The sequence below is a fragment of the Salvelinus alpinus genome, chromosome 3 (assembly GCF_045679555.1).
Source record: "Salvelinus alpinus chromosome 3, SLU_Salpinus.1, whole genome shotgun sequence".
Taxonomy (NCBI): Eukaryota; Metazoa; Chordata; class Actinopteri; order Salmoniformes; family Salmonidae; genus Salvelinus; species Salvelinus alpinus.
In genome coordinates this window covers 35,812,960-35,834,944 of record NC_092088.1, presented here as the reverse complement: position 1 = coordinate 35,834,944, position 21,985 = coordinate 35,812,960, and the positions used below count along the sequence as shown (strand labels likewise).

The following is a 21,985-nucleotide window of genomic DNA, read 5'->3' as shown; positions in this document are numbered from 1 at the left end:
ACTAGAGAGCAAAAATTGGTTGATTTATACATAATTTTCTCTAACCAATATGTGCCATCATATCATGTAATCACAGTTGTGTGTCTATCATATGGCCATTATTTATGTGCATGTATGTCTGTGTGTGTGGGATAGGATAACAGTAGGTCTAGACAAGAGAACACCGTGCCTCTGGTGTTTGGGTTCAATCACATCAAATCAACAGAGATATATCGACCCGAGAGGAATAGCCCAAAATGCTCTGGTAAATGAATAACTACTATAGTGCTTTTGCCAGGGGCTAAAAGGAGAGAGTGACAGGGTGAGGACCAGTTGTTAGCCGGCAAGACCACGGGGTGGGAGTGAGGGTGTGAGGAGTGTCTGAGGTATTCAGGAGGGAGGGCCATGAGGGCCAGGGTTGGGACAGGGGACAGAGAGAGGACAAGGGTGAGTGTATGAACAGCTGAGGGGGCAGTAGACAGCTGGTGGGAGGGGGGGTAACCCAAGCACCTCGGGAGGGGAGTTAACCCTTTCCACACCAGCTGGGACGACAGGGCAGGAGGCCAGCCGGCGTGAAGAGCCACTGGCCACAGCCTGAATAGATGTAATTTCGTAGCCCTTTGGTCTGACATGAGTGGTATGAGAAGACTTGTGAAACTCAAACGCATCTTGTGAAACTCAAACGCATCCTTCTTCAGTAGTAGCAGTAAGTAAGCCTTGTCCGAACCATAGGGCAGGAGTGAATCTCCTGTTTCTGAAGTGTGAGGTAGCTTGATTAAGTACATCCCCTGGACAGGATGCTAGTCTGTCTCAGGGCCTTACCCCCAATGCCAAACAGAGGGACATTGGGTCCCAATTTTAAAGTCCACCAACCTTGCAATCTCCGGGCGGACATTGCTTCAGTACAGACCTGGGATTCAAATACCACTAAGTATTTCAATTACTTTCACATACGTTTCGATGTAAGTATTTTGAAAAATGTTCTTTGAAAGTACAAGTAGACGAATATTGGAAACTATTTGGAAATACATTAGGAAAGTATTGGCATGTATTTGAAAATACTGAAATGCACAGATAAGTGTATTTTCAAATACAAATATTTAAAAAAGTCATGCATTTGAACCCAGGTCTGTTTGGCAGTGTCGTGTTCAAGACCACCTAAAGCAAGACCGATTCAAGACCAAGAAAGGGAGACAGAGTCGAGCAGGAGGGGGACAAGGGGTCCAAGATCGAGTCAAGACAGAGACCAGAAAAATGCGAGTCCAATTCAAGACCATGATTGTAATTTTGTCAAATCGCCACCATAATAAGAGTTCAAAATGTCCAGTATTTCTGTGTTCATATTTCAGAAAAACATATGGATTCTTTAGACATTCAGAATGTTGGAAAAATGCATGCTGGGGGAAAATAGAGCCACTCAACAAATTATTACTACCCCTCTTCAGTTTTTGTTGGAAAGGAAAGGGTTAACACTGAAGAGAAAAAAAATCCAATCAGGATTTTTCTTTAGTGGTCTCTGGGGAGATAAATCTAACTAGCTAAGTCAACAATTGGCTTGGCCATCAGAAGCTATATAGAAGGCGTCTGCCATTCAACTGTATTAGGGCAACATTTTGGAGTGACAGTGGACTCAACCAATCACATTTTGACTTGTAATTGGTGGGACAGTTTTTACAAAAAAACATTAGTCTGTGAGCTGTCCCATGCCAAAACCAGTTGAGAGCTGTGTGCTCTTGCTGCCTGCAGATGATGTTCAGCTGAAACTAGGCTATGTGTTGCTTTGCAATTGTGTAGGTTTGTGCATGATTTCTCTATTGTACTACATAATTGATAAGACGTATACCTCCACCACACTACTTTGATAAACATCAGTAGGGATTAAGAAGTGCGTATAAGCAACGCCCATTTAAAAAAAAAAGTGGGTACACGGCACCTGCGTATAGCCTCCACTACGCCACTGGCCCTTTGTGTTTTACAAAAAGTGCACTCTCCTACAGGAGTGTGTTGGTATTACCGTTGCTGTACTTTCAGCATCACAAACCTGTCACACACTGAAGGCCTAGGTCCAATAGGTTCGCCATTGCACAAACATGTCTATAATAGATATAAAGACTGCAGGTATTAATGTTTCAAGAAAGGAGTGTATATATTTGGCCATGGCGAAGCGGTTTTATGCACTTACTGAATGGAAGCTGATAATTAAGAGTGTTTTACTCCGCTGGTCTCTGTAAGAGATTATGAGTCCTCACTGTCGGAGACAGAGTCAAGACCAAGTACAAATGTATCTGACACAGAGACAAGACACTCAAAATGTTGTCTCAAGCCCGGACTCGAGTACTACAACATTGCTGTTTGGTCCTAGGGGTATTTTAAACTTATTTGGAAACAAGTAGGCTATTTGAAAATACTTTGAAATACTTTAAATAGAAGTAGTTGATTCGGCCACATTATTTGAAAATACTCAAATTTACTATAGGGCAGCTGACCATGCTGTAAGACACATCATTATCAACATGACGCGATCACATTTTCCATAGTCCTTTGTCTGAGCAGGAAATGGGATGTGACTGAATCAAAGTAAGTCAAATATTGGCATCAGTTACCTGGCACTAATACTCTGTCAGTTCAGCCACGCTATCTCTATGGCCGACTTATCATTGTTCCTCAAACATGTTTGTTTGACCATCTCCCTCTGCCTCTACTCTCTCTGAATTCCTCACCACAGGTCGATTGAACCATAACATCTGCATTGGCTTTTGGTTCAGACCAACCTGGGAAAAAATATGTTAAACCAAGTTTCTTTTCAACATACTGATGTTGAACATCAGTTATATTTTTGGTTGAAAACACTAAAAAGTGGTGAAATACACTAATTTGAACCAGATTTCAACCACAATTCAACTACAGGATTTCAGGGGTTGGTTTATTTCAGGTAGAATTTACATTGGTTGATAACTCAACAAAATATCAAATCAAAATATTACATTATGCCAGGCTTTTGCCCGCAGGGAACCTGCAGCCTTGCATTAGTCTCTCCCCAAAGCAACGAGCTCTGAGGCTGCAAGCCAGGCTAGCAGTGTATTAAATGTAGCCTACCACAGTGCACTCAAGTTACTCCTTCAGTCCGGTGGTACAGAAGAAAACATCTGTCCTTGACATAAAGATTCCACTTACGGGAGCCAACTCTACGAGAGCAGCGTTACATTTTCTTGAAACTCTCCTCCAGTAGTATTCACTACCTGAAACCTGTCTCTTTCTGCCATTCAAAAAAACACTACTCATGTCACACAGCTGCATTTATTTATCAAGGGTGCACTATATGCTTTTGTCATTTCTCCATGGGACCTTGGTGAGAGAAGCTTAGTCACTAATGGAACCTCAGTCCCCATACCCCCTACTCCTTTACTTCATCTCCAGCACTTGCAACCATCTCTAAGGAAACCAAGACTGACGCAGAGAAAAACACTGACGCAGAGAAACACTCCACTTAATATAATGGAGCAGCAACAGGATTTAACAAAGTACGTCCAAATGTATTGTTCGGGGTAAAAATAAATAAAACGGATGTGCTAGTTGGGACAGGAGTTATGGATGGATGGATCCTCTCTGGGATAATGTATCTGTCTGCCCCCTCCAGTGAGAATGCATGTACTTAAATTCCCTCTTACATCTGAGGAACATTATTATACTACTTAAGCCAGGAGAGATATTACCAATAATTTTTACACACACAGACATGGTCAAATTTCCACGTAACACATACACGGCACGCACGCACGCACAGCGCACACACATACAAACAATGGCCTGTCCTTGTGCTCGTTCTTCTATTTAACTGAGGTGACAATTCTTTTCAACTATAAGTAATGTTGTGATGATAGATAAAGTGAAGGGAAAGGAGAATGGGTCCCCCCCATTGGGGGCTTGTGAGATGATTCAGTATTCATGGGAGGTTAAATAAATCCCAAATGAAGGTGACAACTGGCAGCCCACCACTACTTCAGCCCCTTTTCTCCTTTGAGTGCCCATTGTAGCTAGCTACAACTTCACTGGTAGCTGTCTGTCCCCCTAATAATCTCCCATTTGCTGGCTCCGAAACTCACGCACTGGCACCCTGCCAGCAACATGGAATTCACAGCTCCTTTTGGGGGACTTCTAAAAAAGGCAAGGCAGCCCAAGTGGAGGAGGTGCAGCCAATGGCAGCTGGCCTGTCCACTTGCTCGCTGTAAAATAAAAAGGGGGGTAACATAATGTCACAGCCCTCCCTCTCTTGCACAGCGACACATTGCGCTCACCTTCCCCCCATCCACCCACTTCCACTAAATGTGTCACAGACTCCCTATTTAGGAGTAACCTTGTGATAAGGCTGCATATCTGAGTAAATTAACTTTCCATTATCTCAATGACACTCAATTGTCACAGAATGCCCCCTGCCCTGCTGCAGCCCTCCAAAGCCAAAGCGCACCTTGTGTCCAGAGAGACACAGTGGCACAGTGGTGGGAGAGCAGAAGTAGAAAAACTATATTTACCTACAGCAGTTTTCCATCGACGGGAATAATATAACAGACCTGATTCATTACAATGGGGAATGAGGACTAAATAGAGAAAATTAAGCTTTGAATTATTTGAATAATGAGAACATTATAATTCAATATTATTCATCCCTGAGTGGCAATTATTGTACAACTGAACTAATTGATCACCAATATCTAGAAAAACAAACATTTTAAATCTTAGTTGGCATTCTCTGGCCTAGTGGTGTCTTTGTGTGGGAGCTCTGGTGAGAAGAATGCAACAATGTTACAAGAGTGGTGGTGAGGAAACACGATTTGCACTAACAACCGCTGGGAACAAGTAAAACCACCCCAATTACAACTACGACAGTACTAGCAGCCAGGCAGAGAGAGCGGGAGGGAGGGAGTGCAAGAGAGGGGGCATGGTGTCACTAGGATGCTACCCTTACACACAGATCTAGGATCAGTTTACCCTCCCCAAAATCCTAACCATAACTGTTACGGAGGAAAAACAACACTTGCCTTAGATCAGTGTCTTGAGTAGCTTACTTCATCCCACTAACAGAGACAGAAGTGACAGATGCAGAGAAAACCTATTGAAAGTAATCATATGATGTACAGTAGTACACACATCATTAGGCTACGACAGGTTTCCAAATGTCACATGATGTTCGCAGCATGGCTCGACTGCATCTTGTCACGTGGGTGCTGCTGACCTAACTCTTCTGCTTCACCTTGCACCCGTCCCTCCCTTCATCTCCCCCCTCTCCCTCCACCAACCAGACCAAAAGGTGAATGTTTAGACTAGTTTCTACAGTATGTATGACATACTGTTCTCAAGACCAATGGTATCTAGAGACTTCAGGGAAGCATAAAGCAGCAGCCTTGAAAACTAAAGCAAAAGGATCCAGAGTTCATCATGGCTACAGTAACCATCTGCCAGGGTCTAACAATACGAGTGTTGATCCCCCACATGTATTAAACTTGGATTGCCTTTACAATGAAACCATGCTCAAGAGTCTCTCTCTCTCTCACACACTGATCTTCCACACAATAACTGCACAAGGCCCCATCACCAACCATCCACAGTCTCAATGACAAATGACATCCAAGGGGACATATCACTGATAACAGCCAAATGTTTCCATTCCATCGGTCTTCTTAAATAATATATCCCTATCTACACCCCCCCATCCCCCTACTCAATTGTACATACAACCCACCACCACATCACTGTTGCAGAACTCCAAAGACAGCTGCAGCTTATAAGGAATGTGAGGAGCCTCAGCCAAGAGAACAGGCAGGGAAACCATACCATATATGGCCTTGGAGGCAGAATCCATTTTTTTTTTTTACCAATGAGTGAAGCGGGCATTAGTGACTTAACAACCCAAAGGTTGATCACCATCCTCAAGGTAGACAGCAAGTAACTGGCTTGTGAAAACATGAAATGAGCACATAGTGTATGGTCCTCTTCAAAGGAGGTCCTCTTCAAAGGAGTGTACTTAAATCAAGTCAACAGTGGAGGAAATCCTGGTGGCTAGCACGTGACTATGTGAGCAACAGCACCACGGTGTTCCATTGGGTAACGAAGCACATCTAACTATAAAGAATGTCCAAATGGCTTTAAAACATTGTAATCTCTTTCCATTGCACATCACAAAGCCTACTACTTTTTTAGAACAGTATCAAGTATATCACTGCACAATTAGAATAGCAATATTGAGTTTCTCATGAAAAACCTTTCTTCCACTGATACAGTGAGGAACTACAGTGAAGTGCTCATGCTGGATCAGCATGCAAAAAAACTAAAACTTTTATTCTAAAATATAAAAAAATATGTATGGTATTATAGACATTATAGGACGACATGAATAAATCATACTATAAAAAAAAACATCCACACATACATATACAACCGGCTGTACATTTCTCATAATACAACCCCGACCTGCCTTGACCTACAGGTTTATAGACAGGGGTTTGAGAGCGTTTCTGTGCCAAGTTCAGCGAGGTAGAGTGAAGATAACTTCTAATCCATTCTGTTGAGCGGTTTCGTGTTCCACTACTTTGGTCTGTCTTTACACCCCTGCTTCCTGCCACAAGAGACGTAACCAGGCTGTTTGAGCCAATAAAAAATATTTAGTAGACAATCAAACAAAGCCGTGAGCAACAAGCCAAAAGAGGTTGCCTTGAGTTTGACACAAAGGTTTAAAACCGGTGACAAACCGCAGCTCATTGTATACATACCAGTAAGCTGAGTTTCCATAACTGAATGTGAATCTGATGAACTAGTCTAGTTCTCCTCTGCTGTGCTTGGCTGTCAAATTCTGGGAGGATTTGACTGAGCATCTATTATAGTAACTCTGGTGCTATATCTTTTTTAAGTAAGCGGCTATGTTGACTGCAATTACTGTATTCCTTTAGCATTGAAATACAGACAACAGTACACACACAAAAAATAGCAATGCCATTCTTTGTAAACACTTGGGAACCGGACAGCACGTACATTACAGGTAAACTGATGAGCAGAACATGCAGATGTGTTCTGTTTCTGTTCCAAAGCCAGTTTGTTCTGGGTCATTTTCATTAGGGCACTCTGTAGCAAAAAGTTTTGCAACGGAAAATGAAAATGAGCATTTTTTATTGGTCAAGTTCATGTACTCCCTCCTTGTTTCAGTCCATTTTTTTAATGTTCGGTGCCTAATGAATACGACCCTGGTCCTTATGGTGAAGAGCAGCAGCAGAACTCACCTTGGTCTCCCCAAGGCTCTCCGACTCAGACACCTGGTAGGTAAGGTCCGTCTCCTCGAAGCCTGTGGCGCTCATACGCTGGTCAGTGGAGGGGTCGTTGCGGGGCGGGGAGTCCGGAGAGTTGAGGCACGTCTGGATGAGGGCCTTGCCTGTCTCGCTGGTGATCATGGGCTGGAGCTTCCGCGTGGCAAACGTGTAGACGTGGCCCGTCTCGCTGGCCACCAGTAGCAGGACCTGGGTGCCTGTCAACGTGGAGAGCTCATAAGCCTGTCATGGCAGGGAGGGAGAGAATCAGCATCAATATCTAATATCAGTTTCAACATCCATATCAGCTTCAGTTTAGCATGAGCATCAACATCAGTCTCTGAGGAATGTGCCAAAATAAACAAAGTAAGCTGACATCCCACCATGTTCTTAATAACTGAAACAAATTGTTTAAAACTTTCCTTACCAACACAGACAAGACTTAATTGGAATAGGAAAACATAGTTCTTGATGGGTTACCCACAGATAACAGGTTGAAATTGCAGCCAACTAGCCAAGAAACACACTGCAAGTCTAAAAATACCTATCTGGTGAACTCTGGACGTACAGTGGGGAGAACAAGTATTTGATACACTGCCGATTTTGCAGGTTTTCCTACTTACAAAGCATGTAGAGGTCTGTAATTTTTATCATAGGTACACTTCAACTGTGAGAGACGGAATCTAAAACAAAAATCCAGAAAATCACATTGTATGATTTTTAAATAATTAATTTGCATTTTATTGCATGACATAAGTATTTGATCACCTACCAACCAGTAAGAATTCCGGCTCTCACAGACCTGTTAGTTTTTCTTTAAGAAGCCCTCCTGTTCTCCACTCATTACCTGTATTAACTGCACCTGTTTGAACTCGTTACTTGTATAAAAGACACCTGTCCACACACAATCAAACAGATTCCAACCTCTCCACAATGGCCAAGACCAGAGAGCTGTGTAAGGACATCAGGGATAAAATTGTAGACCTGCACAAGGCTGGGATGGGCTACAGGACAATAGGCAAGCAGCTTGGTGAGAAGGAAACAACTGTTGGCGCAATTATTAGAAAATGGAAGAAGTTCAAAATGACGGTCAATCACCCTCGGTCTGGGGCTCCATGCAAGATTTCACCTCGTGGGGCATCAATGATCATGAGGAAGGTGAGGGATCAGCCCAGAACTACACGGCAGGACCTGGTCAATGACCTGAAGAGAGCTGGGACCACAGTCTCAAAGAAAACCATTAGTAACACACTACGCCGTCATGGATTAAAATCCTGCAGCGCACGTAAGGTCCCCCTGCTTAAGCCAGTGCATGTCCAGGCCTGTCTGAAGTTTGCCAATGACCATCTGGATGATCCAGAGGAGGAATGGGAGAAGGTCATGTGGTCTGATGAGACAAAAATAGAGCTTTTTGGTCTAACTCCACTCGCCGTGTTTGGAGGAAGAAGAAGTATGAGTACAACCCCAAGAACACCATCCCAACCGTGAAGCATGGAGGTGGAAACATCATTCTTTGGGGATGCTTTTCTGCAAAGGGGACAGGACGACTGCACCGTATTGAGGGGAGGATGGATGGGGCCATGTATCGCGAGATCTTGGCCAACAACCTCCTTCCCTCAGTAAGAGCATTGAAGATGGGTCGTGGCTGGGTCTTCCAGCATGACAACGACACGAAGCACACAGCCATGGCAACTAAGGAGTGGCTCCGTAAGAAGCATCTCAAGGTCCTGGAGTGGCCTAGCCAGTCTCCAGACCTGAACCCAATAGAAAATCTTTGGAGGGAGCTGAAAGTCCGTATTGCCCAGCGACAGCCCCGAAACCTGAAGGATCTGGAGAAGATCTGTAGGGAGGAGTGGGCCAAAATCCCTGCTGCAGTGTGTGCAAACCTAGTCAAGAACTACAGGAAACGTATGATCTCTGTAATTGCAAACAAAGGTTTCTGTACCAAATATTAAGTTCTGCTTTTCTGATGTATCAAATACTTATGTCATGCAATAAAATGCAAATTAATTACTTAAAAATCATACAATGTGATTTTCTGGATTTTCGTTTTAGATTCCGTCTCTCATAGTTGAAGTGTACCTATGATAGAAATTACAGACCTCTACATGCTTTGTAAGTAGGAAAACCTGCAAAATCGGCAGTGTATCAAATACTTGTTCTCCCCACTGTATAGCACAAATGTAGCTAAAATATCATGAGATAAAAGGTCCAAGAATAGAGTGTGATATTGTGAGAATGATTGCGTTCCTTGCGATGGGTGTCTTGGTTTGTAGGGAGAGAAAGGAAAGGGGGAGTGGTAATAACCATGTACAGTGCCTTCGGAAAGTATTCACACCCCTTGACATTTTCCACTTTGTTACGTTACGGCCTTATTCAAAAACAGATTTAAAAAAAAATACATTTCAGCAATCTATACACAATAACCCATAATGACAAAGCAAAAAACAGAAATACCTTATTTACTTAAGTATTCAAACCCTTTGTTATGAGACTCTAAATTGAGCTCAGGTGCATCATGTTTCCATTGATCATCCTTGAGATGTCTATATGTCTTGATTGGGGTCCACATGTGGTAAATTCAATTGATTGGACATGATTTGAAAAAAAAACTAACAATGAGGTGAAAGAAATTGTCCGTAGAGCTCAGAGACAGGATTGTGTCGAGGCACAGATCTGGGGAAGGGTACCAACAAATATCTGCAGCATTGAAGAAGGTCCCCAAGAACACAGTGGCCTCCATCATTCTTAAATGGAAAAAGTTTGGAACCACCAAGACTCTTCCTAGAGCTGGCCTCACGGCCAAACTGAGCAATTAGGGGGAGAAGGGCCTTGGTCTGGGAGATGACCAAGATCCCGATGGTCACTGACAGAGCTCCAGAGTTCCTCTGTGGAGATGGGAGAACCTTCCAGAAGGACAACCATCTCTGCAGCAGTCCACCAATCAGGCCTTTATGGTAGAGTGGCCAGACAGAAGCCAATCCTCAGTAAAAGGCACATGACAGCCCACTTGGAGTTTGCCAAAGGGCACCTAAAGGATTCAGACCATGAGCAACAAGATTCTCTGGTCTGATGAAACCAAGATTGAACTCTTTGGCCTGAATACCAAGTGTCACCTCTGGAGGAAACCTGGCACCATCCCTACGGTGAAGCATGGTGGTGGCAGCATCATGCTGTGGGGATGTTTTTCAGCAGCAGGGACTGGGAGACTAGTCAGGATTGAGGCAAAGATGAATGGAGCAAAGTACAGAGAGATTGTTGATGAAAACCTGCTCCGAGTGTTCAGGACATCAGACTGGGTTGAAGGTTCACCTTCTAACAGGACAACAACCCTAAGCACACAGCCAAGAGAACGCAGGAGTGGCTTAGGGACAAGTCTCTGAATGTCCTTGAGTGGCCCAGCCAGAGCCCGGACTTGAACATCTCTGGAGAGACCTGAAAATAGCTGTAAGGCAACGCTCCCCATCCAACCTGACAGAGCTTGAGAGAGAAGAAGAATGGGAGAAACTCCCCAAATACAGGTGAGCCAAGCTTGTAGAGTCATACCCAAAAGTCTCGATGCTGCAAACTCTGCCAAAAGCTGCTTCAAAAAAGTACTGAGTAAAGGGTCTGAATACTTATGTAAACCTGATATTTCAGTTTTTTATTTTTAATAAATTAGCAAACCTGTTTTTGCTTTGTAATTATGGGGTATTGTGTATAGATTGATGAGGAAAATGTTTAGGCTGTAACGTAACAAATTGTGGAAAAAGCCAAGGGGTCTGAATATTTTTTCAAAGGCACTGTAGATCTTAAATAGAGCACATGAGCAATGACTCCTCTCACAAGCTGTGAAACATTAGAACATGAGCTGTCCCGCCTTGTCATACATTACACCAGACATCACACACACACACACACACACACACACACACACACACACACACACACACACACACACACACACACACACACACACACACACACACACACACACACACACACACACACACACACACACACACACACACACACACACACACACACACACACACACACACACACACACACACACACACACACACAGAGGAGCCTTTCTCCTGTTTCTGTAGCGTGAGGCAGCTTGATGTACAAGTACACCCCCTGGACAGGACACTAGTCTATCACAGGGCCTTACCCCCAATCTATCTCCTTAATACGGAGTGCCAATCAGGGACACAACAGGTCCCATTTTTGGTCTTTGGTATGACTCGATCAGAGATCGAACTCCCAACCATCCAAACTCAGGGTGGACACTCTAACCACACAAAGCCAGTTGTGTAGTGTTCCACGAATACAGCACAGGTCTTGCATCAGATATGCAACCCACACCATGAGCTATTCTCACACAGACTTATTGTTGCACTTGGAGTGAACCTTGTGAACTCCCTAAGAGAGCCGTTTGATTTACTTGAGTGATCAGTAAAGTGTAGGATGCTTCTGGTGGCACGTTTTTCAGAGAGAAAGGGAGAAAATGAGAGAGATGTAGAGTACTATTACCATCACCTTAATGAATACAATTTCCATTGGCTGATGAATGATTTCATTGCTAGCCACAGGGTATCATTCTGGCAGAAATGCAGAGTAGGAAGGAGGACTAGAGGATGGATGTCATTCACACAACCAACAATCGCTTCTTTACCTTTATCAAATAGCCTATGTGAAATCATAGGACCTATACTGTTAAACTACAGTGCCATTACTACATGAGACATTTCTATTAAACAGAACTCGCATCAAACGTATCAATAGTTACTTTAAGTTACATTCTCTCAAGGAACTTACCGGTTTCTAGCTTTCAAGGAACTTTCAGACATCACAAGGTTTGGAAGTGTGGCAACGTGTTACTTTGTTCATTGTTAGCCTGTCTTCTCATTTTCAGATATGATGCCCTGCATTCATTTAATGTAGCAATTGGACAATGCTGAAGCTACTCATCTAATCATCGTTTGGCAGGAGTGAAATGCAACTCTACATGAAATAAAGGTAGAAGGGCCTCCCGAGTGGCGTAGCGGTCTAAGGCACTGCATCGTGTCACTACAGACCCGGGTTTGATTCTGGGCTGTATCACAACCGGACGTGTTCGGGAGTCCCATAGGGCGGCGCACAATTGGCCCAGCATAATCCGGGTTAGGGGAGGGTTTGGTTGGGGGGGTCTATACTTGGCTCATCTTGCTCTAGCGACTCCTTGTGGCGGGCTGGGCGCCTGCAGGCTGACTTTGGTCACCAGGTGAACAGTTTTTCCTCCGACACATTGGTGTGGCTGGCTTCCGGGTTAAGCGGGCGGGTGTTAATAAGTTTGGTTTGGTGGGTCATGTTTCAGAGGATGCATGACTCGACCTTCGCCTCCGGATCCCATTGGGGAGTTGCAGGGAGATGACAAGATCGAAATTGGAGGGAAAAAGGGGAAAATAAATAGAGGGGCAAGGAGTGTATGAGACACTTCCAACACTCTTTCTGTGGGTCTGTCACACTTGCTAGGCCAGCGGTGCAGGCTTCACTTCTAGAGCTGATGTGTCTAATGAACGAATCAAAGACAGCCAGCCTCTGGAAATATATGCATGCTCTGAAAAGCAGCGAAGATGAGACCTGTGGTTCACTTAACCATTTTATTATTCAGCTTCAGTGGGCCCTGCGGAAATATTCTTAGAAATGGAGTGCATAGAGTATGCAGCGCTCAGTAACACTTCCAATGGATTTGATCCATAATTCAATGACAGAGGATGTCTTACTGTACCAAGAACTGTGTGGTCAGCTTGTCTCAGCCATACCAGGGCTATATGTGTGTGTGTGTGTGTGTCAGGGTGGCTTGGCCAATACCCAAGTGCACGGCTTGATAACTACATAGTGTTGAAAATGGGGAAGGGGGAGTTTGTTCATTCCTATTTGTACCTTCTGTCATTCTAGCTTGTTTGCTTTATGGTCCAGGGCCTGAGCAAAAAAAAACATTACGTGGTGGATTAAAGCATGAAATTTGGTACAAACATTCTTCAGGCGATATGAAAACATCCCAGAAGGGGTGCCCATTTCAAACTTCACCAGGAAACGAGTTATTGCAAAAATACCAAATGGTTGCCATAATAGCTGGTATTTGACCAGAAGAAAATGTATGCAAGTATGATGCAACAGATAAAAGCATGACATTTAGTGACATATCAAATCAAAGTTTGTCACGTACACAGACTAGCAGATGTTAAAGCAGGTGCAGCGAAATGCTAGTGTTCCTAGCTCCAGCAGTGCAGTAAGTGTCTAACAGTACAATACAAAAAAAGCTGTACAAATACTAATACACAAATAATCCCCCCCCCCCCCAAAAAAGAAACTATCAAGTATCAGAATGAGCAATATCAGAACAAGCAATGTCAGAGTCTGGAATACTAATATGTGGTGTGTATAGACAGTATGGACAATATACAAGTAAGAAAAGGTATCTATGGCAGTGTTTATATAGGATGAGTTATGTCGAGAATGCAGTATGTACATATAAACTGTAATCAATTAGCTTTATTTCTCAGAGAAAATAAAATCAATAAAACAATGTTGCACGAATGCTACTCTTATCTGTTTCCAACTACAGAAACGATTTCAGAACAACAATAATTAATCAGTGTTCAATGACTATATAGACATATGACAGTAGACAAAAATACATGGTAGAGTAACGGGCAGTAGCCGGCTAGTGACAGTGTCTAACGTGCAGGGCAGGGAACCGGGCGGAGGCCGGCTAGTGATGACTGTTCAACAGTCTGATGGGCCCAGCTTTGATGCACCTGTACGGTCTCAGTCTGGTAGCAGGGTGTGACAAGCCGGGCCTCGGGTGGCTGAGGTCCTTGATTATCTTTTTGGCCTTCCTGTATCACCGGGTGCTGTAGATGTCCTTAGGGTAGGCAGTGTGCCCCCGGTGATGTGTTGGGCTGACCTACCCATCCTCTGGAAAGCCCTGCAGCCCGACAGAATGCTCTCGATGGTGCATCTGTAGAAGTTTTGGAGGGTCCTAGGAGCCCAGCCGAATTTCTTCATCCTCTTGAGGTTGAAGAGGCGCTGTTGCGACTTCACCACGGTGTCGATGTGGAGGGAGCATTTCAGGTCCTCAGTGAGAAACTTGAAGCTTTTGACTCTCTCCACTGCGGCCCCGTTGGGCATGCTCACTGCAGTCTCCTTAGTTCCTTCGTTTTATTGACATTGAGGTTACACCTCCTCCCTGTAGGCTGTCTTGTTGTTGTTGGTAATCGGGCCTACCACTGTTGTGTTGTCAGCAAACTTAATGATGGTATTGGAATCTTGTGCGGCCACGCAGCATGGGTGAACAGGGAGTACAGAAGGGGACTAAGCACATACCCCTTAGTGGCCCCCGTTTTGAGGATAAGCGTGGTGGAGCAGTTTTGTTGCCAACCTTCACCACCTGGGGTCGGTCCCTCAGGAAGTCTAGAACCCAGTTGCACAGGGAGGGGTTCAGACCCAGGGCTCTGAGCTTAGTGACGAGCTTGGAGGGCACTATGGTGTTGAAGGCTGAGTTGTAGTCGATTAACAACATTCTCACATATGTATTACACTTGTCAAGGTGGGATAGGGCAGCGTGTAGTGCAATGGCGATTGTGATATGAAAACATCCTAGAAGCCTTGTTCATTGTAAACTTTAGGCAGGAAGCGGAATTCAGAATGGCTGCCAATGTAGATGTAATGAATCCATAGTCATGTTTAAAATAGCTTAGTGACTGTCATTTTCATAAAAATAACATGAAATTAAGTGATAATACATCAAATGTATTCCTTAGAGAGGCAATCAACAGTTGAAACAATAACAAAGCAGCCTCCTCGCCCCTGTTGTTTCAGTAAAAAGCGTGATGGAGCTGGAGAAATGTAACCAATTAAATTCAGAAACAGAGATTTGGATGCACAGACTGACCATACATGATATCAAAATTATAGTTTTAACAAATGTTTTGTATAGTGTTTGTTTACTTTTACTTTGTTTACAAACAAGCTTCCCTATTGATCTTGAGGGACAATACAATTATCCTGCCTAGACTAGCCTACAACACCACACTGCAATGAATAATTGCATTATTGTTTATAAGGGAGTACAAAATTCTACTCTAACCTGCAGTGAAAATGTCATTTGAATAACGGTGCAAAAGCCCAGTGATTTGAATGTTTCATTCCATTTGGATCAGTCGTGGATCTACTCGACAGTTTAAGATCTAGAAAGGCCCAGTAGCATGCCAGTTTGCCTGTAATTTTACTTCTGATACCCATGACTGTGTGGCCACGCACCTCTCCAACTCAATCATCAAATTGGCTGACGAGACAGCCTACAGGGAGGACGGGAGGGCCTTGGCAGAGTGGTGCCAGGAAAATAACCTCTCAATGTCAATAAAATGAAGGAGCTGATCGTGGACTTCAGGAGACAGCAGAGAGAGCACTCCCCCATCCACATCGACGGGGCAGCAGTGGAGAAGGTGAAAAGCTTCAAGTTTCTTGGCGTGCACATCACTGAGGACCTGAAATGGTCCACTCACACAGACAGCATGTTGAATAAGGAGGCAGGAAGCTGAAGAAATTCTGCTTGGCCCCTAAGACACTCACAGACTTCTACAGATGCATCATTGAGAGCATCCTGTCGGGCTGTATCACCGCCTGGTATGGCAATTGCACCGCCCAGAACCGCAGGGCTCTCCAGAAGCTGGTGGGGTCAGCCCAACACATCTCCGGGGGCACACTGCCTGCCCTCCAGGACATCTACAGCACACAGTGTCACAGGAAGGCCAAGAAGATCGTCAAGAACCTCAGCCACCCGAGCAATGGCCTGTTCACCCCACTACCATCTAGAAGGAGACAGTACAGGTGCATCAAAGCTGGAACCGAGACAGAAGCTGTTTTTCAATCTCCAGGCCATAAGACTGTTAAATAGTCACCACTAGCCGGCCTACGCCCAGTACCCTGCAGGGGTCTTCACGGGTCCAAAAAGTTAGACCCGAGGACAATCAGAACTGACCTGAATGGACCCCCAATTGTTTTTAATAAAATAACAAAAATGGGTACCTGGACGGACCAGAGAATAATCAGACCTGAATGGACCCGAGGACAACTCGACATAGGGTACTGGTCGGGTCTAACGGGTCCGGGTCTAGACCAGAATGGACCCGGGTGACAAAAAAATATGTTTATCTGCTAAGTTGCTTTTCTGGTTAATGAATAAGTCTTTATAGATGTTGGCTAGGCCTTCTATACGTCAATAAATTCACCTTATTAGCAGAGCCGTGGAGCCGTGGTCGGGTCTATCAGCTGTAGTTACATAGACCCGAGACCAAAGTTAGAATTTCAGAGCCAAACCCAATCGAGCCAGGTCGAGTCTTGGGTATATCAGTTCCACCCAGACCCATGAAGACATCTAGTACCCTGCCCTGAACCTTAGTCACTGTTACTAGCCATCTACCACCCTGTACTCTACCCTGCACCTTAGAGACTGCTGCCCTGTGTACACTGGTCACTTTAATAAATGTTTACATACCGTTTTACCCACTTGATATGTTTTTACACTCCTCAATTGACGAGTGTTGGTGATCGTGTGCCCACTGGCGCCACTTTTTTGTTTTTAGCTGATAGGAGTGGAACCCGGTGTGGTCGTCTGTTGCAATAGCCCATCTGTGACAAAGGTTGACTAGTTGTGTGTTCCGAGATGCAATTCAGCACACCACTGTTGTACTGAGCCATTATTTGGCCGTTTGTGGCCCACCCGTTAGCTTGCCTTCGACTTCTAATATCAACAAGCTGTTTTCACCCACAGGACTAACACTGAGTGGCAAATGTTTACTCCTGTCCTATGCCGTGCCTTGATTGTATTACTATTGATGATATCTGGAAATGTGCATGTACACCCTGGCCCATCTACTGTTGCTAGCCCCAATTCTGACGTGTGCTTTGATATCTGCTTCACTGATTTCTGCTCTCGTAAAAGCCTGGGTTTTCTGCACATTAGCACTAGAAAAGTATTACCTAAAATGGATCAATTGAAAGTGTGGGTTCACAGCTCCAATCCATATGTGTTGGTCATTACGGAGACGTGGTTAAGAAAGAGTGTTTTGAATACTGAGGTTAACCTTTCTGGTTATAACCTATTTCCGGCAAGACACATCTTCCAAAAGGTGGGGGAGTGGCAATCTTTACCAAGGATCACCTTCAGTGCTCAGTTGTCTCCACCAAGTCTGTCCCCAAACAATTTGATTTGCTGGTTTTAACAATTCAACTTTCAAATAGCTCTTTGTTGACTGTTGCTGGGTGCTATCGTCCTCCATCAGCACCGGCCTGTACCCTACCTGCCCTAAGTTCTCTCCTGGCCCCTTACACCAAGTCTGAATTTGTCCTGCTTCGTGACCTAAACTGTGACATACTTAAACCACCTGACCAAGTCCTAAAGCAATGGGACTCCCTAAATCTTTATCAGATTATTACCAATCCCACAAGGTATGACCCCAAACATCCAGGCAAGGCTACTCTCCTCGATGTTATCCTCACAAATAATCCTGATAGGCATCAGTCTGGTGTTTTCTGTAATAGCCTTAGTGATCACTGTTTTACAGCCTGTGTTCGTAATGGGTGCTCAGTGAAACAACCTGTCCTGATTTGTCATAGACGCTTGCTAAAAAACTTTAATGAGCAAGCCTTCCTTCATGAACTGCCCTAGGGAAAATGGTATAGAATCATCTTGATTCCCTCTGTCGAAGACGCTTGGCCCTTCTTTTTTGATATTTTCAGTGGTATTGTTAACGCCCCCATAAAGAAAATGTTAAAAATAGGTTCAGCCCCTGATTCAACCGTGATGTTGCAGAGTTACTCCACCTCAAGAATTACATTTGGCGAAAGGCTCAGCACACGCATACTCAGGCTGACTGGCTATCCTTCAGGCAAATGAGAAATAAGTGCACTCAGGCTATCCGGAAGGCCAAAGTTAGTTACTTTAAGGAGCAGTTCTCCCTCTGTGGGTCTAACCCCAAGAAGTTCTGGAAAACGGTTAAAGACCTGGAGAATAAACCCTCCTCTTCACAGCTGCCCATGTCCCTTAATGTTGATGATGTTGTTGTTACTGACAAGAAGCACATGGCTGAGCTCTTTAATCACCACTTCATTAAGTCAGGATTCCTATTTGCCCGTCCAACATTTCCTCATCTCCCACCCCTTCTAATGCGACTTTCCCCGATGCCTCTCCCTCTTTTTCCACTGCCCCGCTACAAAGTTTCTCCCTGCAGGCAGTCACTGAGTCCGAGGTGCTAAAGGAGCTCCTTAAACTTGACCTCCAAAAAACATCTGGGTCAGATGGTTTAGACCATTTCTTCTTTAAGGTTGCTATCCCTATCATCGCCAAGCCCATCTCTCCTTTCTGGGGAGGTTCCCATTGCTTGGAAGGCAGCCACGGTTCATCCTTTATTATTCTATTTATTTATTTATTATTCTATTTCGCCCTGTTTATCAAAAGTGTTGGAAAAACTTGTCAATAATCAACTGACTGGCTTTCTTGATGTCTATAGTATTCTCTGGGGTATGCAATCTGGTTTCCTCTCAGGTTATGGATGAGTCACTGCAACCTTAAAGGTCCTCTATGATGTCACCATTGCCCTTGATTCTAAGCAATATTGTGCTGCCATTTTTATTGACTTTGCCAAAGCTTTTGATACGGTAGACCATTCCACTCGTGGGCCGGCTAAGGAGTATTGGTGTCTCTGAGGGGTCTTTGACCTGGTTTGCTAACTACCTCTCCCAAAGAGTGCAGTGTAAAAAGTCCGAAAATCTGCTGTCTCAGCCACTGCCTGTCACCAAGGCTCAATCCTAGGCCCCACGCTCTTCTCAATTTACATCAAAAACATAGCTCCGGCAGTAGGAAGCTCTCTCATCTATTTATTTGCAGATGATAGTCTTATACTCAGCTGGCCCCTCCCGGGATTTTGTGCTAAATGCTCTACAACAAAGCTTTCTTAGTGTCCAACAAGCTTTCTCTATCCTTAACCTTGTTCTGAACACCTCCAAAACAAAGGTCATGTGGTTTGGTAAGAAGAATGCCCCTCTTCCCACAGGTGTTATTAATACCTCTGAGGGTTTAGAGGTTGAGGTAGTCACCTCATACAAGTACTTGGGAGTATGGCTAGACGGTGCACTGTCAGCACATATCAATGCTGCAGGCTAAAGTTAAATCTAGACTTTCCTCTATCTTAATTGCTCCTCTTTCACCCCAGCTGCCAAACTAACCCTGATTCAGATTACCATCCTACCCATGCTAGATTACGGAGACATAATTTATAGATCGGCAGGTAAGGGTGCTCTCGAGCGACTAGATGTTCTTTACCATTCGGCCATCAGATTTGCCACCAATGCTCCTTATAGGACACATCACAGTACTCTATTCTCCTCTATAAACTGGTCATCTCTGTATACCCGTCGCAAGACCCAATGGTTGGTTCTTATTTATAAAACCCTCTCAGGCCTCACTCCCCACTATCTAAGATAACTACTACAGCCCTCATCCTCCACATACAGCCCTCATCCTCCACATACAACACCCGTTCTGCCAGTCACATTCTGTTAAAGGTCCCCAAAGCGCACACATCCCTGGGTCGCTCCTCTATTCAGTTCGCTGCAGCTAACGACTGGAACGAGCTGCAGCAAACTCAAACTTGACAGTTTGATCTCAATCTCTTCATTCAAAGACTCAAATCATGGACACTCTTACTGACAGTCGTGTCTGCTTCGTGTGATGCATTATTGTCTCTACCTTCTTGCCCTTTGTGCTGTTATCTGTGCCCAATAATGTTTGTACGATGTTTTGTGCTGCTACCATGTTGTGTTGCTACCATGCTGTTTTGTCATGTGTTGCTGCCTTGCTATGTTGTCATCTTAGGTCTCTCGCTATGTAGTGTTTTTTTGTCTCTCTTGTTGTGATGTGTGTTTTGTCCTATATTTATACTGTATTTATTTTTAATCCCAGGCCCCCGTCCCCACAGGAGGCCTTTTGGCAGGCCGTCATTGTAAGTAAGAATTTGTTCTTAACTGACTAGCCAAGCTAAAAAGGTTAAATAAATAAAAATATTAAAAAAAATAAAAAAAAAACATTTAGGCTTGCCATAACAAAGGGGTTGAATACTAATTGACTCAAAACATTTCTTATTGACTCAAAACATTTGTAGACATTTCTAAAAACATAATTCCTCTTTGACATTATGGGGTATTATCTATTGGCCAGTGGCACAGAAATTCCTTTTTTTATTCAGGCTGTAACAACAAATTGTGGAGAAAGTCAAGGGTTGTGAATGCTTTCTGAAGGCACTGTATGCTCTGTTTCTGGCCTTAAATAATAATAAAAAAGTGGTCAGATGAAGCAGATGCTAAGCTACAGGACTGTTTTGCTAGAACAGACTGGAATATGTTCCAGGATTCCTCCGATGACATTGAGGAGTACATCACATCAGTACACACATCAGCTTCATCAATAAGTGCATCGATGACGTCATCCCCACAGTGACCGTATGTACATATCCATGGCTTATGGTTGGGGTTACAGGTAACACCGCACTGAGCTAAAGGCTAGAGCTGCCACTTTCAAGGAGCGGGAAGCCCCGGAAGCTTATAAGAAATCCCACTATGCCCTCAGACGAACCATCAAACAGACAAAGCATCAATACAGGACTAAGATCGAATCATACTACACAGGCTCTGACACTCGTCGGATGTGACAGGGCTTGCAAACCATAACAGACTACAAAAGGGAAGCACAGCCGACAGCTGCCCAGTGACACAAACCTACCACACGAGCTAAACTACTTCTATGCTCGCTTCGAGGCAAATGACATTGAAACATGAATGAGAGCACCAGCTGTTCCGGAAGACTATGTGATCACGCTCTCTGCAGCCGATGTGAGTAAGACCTTTAAACAGGTCAACATTCACAAGGCCGCAGGGCCAGACGGATTACCTGGATGTGTACTGTGAGCATGTGCTGACCAACTGGAAAGTGTCTTCACTGACATTTTCAACCTCTCCCTGTCCAAGTCTGTAATACCAACATGTTTTAAGCAGACCACCATAGTTCCTGTGCCCAAGAACACTAAGGTAACCTGCCTAAATGACTACCGACCCGTAGCACTCACGTCTGTAGCCATGAAGTGCTTGGAAAGGCTGGTCATGTCTCACATCAACACCATTATCCCAGAAACCCTAGACCCACTCCAATTTGCATACCGCCCAAACAGATCCACAGATGATGCAATCACTAGTGCACTCCACACCTGGACAAAAGCAACACCTATGTGAGAATTCTGTTCATTGACTACAGCTCAGTGTTCAACACCATAGTGCCCTCAGAGCTCATCAATACGCTAAGGACCCTGGGACCAACACCTCCCTCTGCAACTGGATCTTGGACCTCCTGACGGGCTGCCCCAGGTGGTAAGGGTAGGTAACAACACATCCGCATAGCTGATCCTCAACACAGGGGCCCCTCAGGGGTGCATGCTCAGTACCCTCCTGTACTCCCTGTTCACTCATGACTGCATGGCCAGGCACGACTCCAATACCATCATTAAGTTTGCCAATGACACAACAGTGGTAGTCCTGAACACCGACAAGACAGCCTCAGATACCTGGCCGTGTAGTGCCAGGACAACAACCTCTCCCTCAACGTGATCAAGACAAAGAAGATCATTGTGGAC

The 21,985-nt window shown here is 44.4% G+C and overlaps 1 protein-coding gene across 5 annotated transcripts in view; it reads right to left on the bottom strand.

The window, feature by feature from the left end:
* The window catches only part of LOC139570607 (serum response factor-like), a 64,599-nt gene that overhangs the window by 30,790 nt on the left and 11,824 nt on the right, over positions 1–21,985 (bottom strand). For 4 of the 5 annotated variants that reach the window (XM_071392610.1, XM_071392607.1, XM_071392611.1 and 1 more), the window contains exon 2: positions 7,248–7,514. In XM_071392610.1, the coding sequence (XP_071248711.1) occupies positions 7,248–7,514 (267 nt within the window). The remainder of the gene's footprint in view (positions 1–7,247; positions 7,515–21,985) is intronic. The other variant, XM_071392608.1, reaches the window with a different exon arrangement.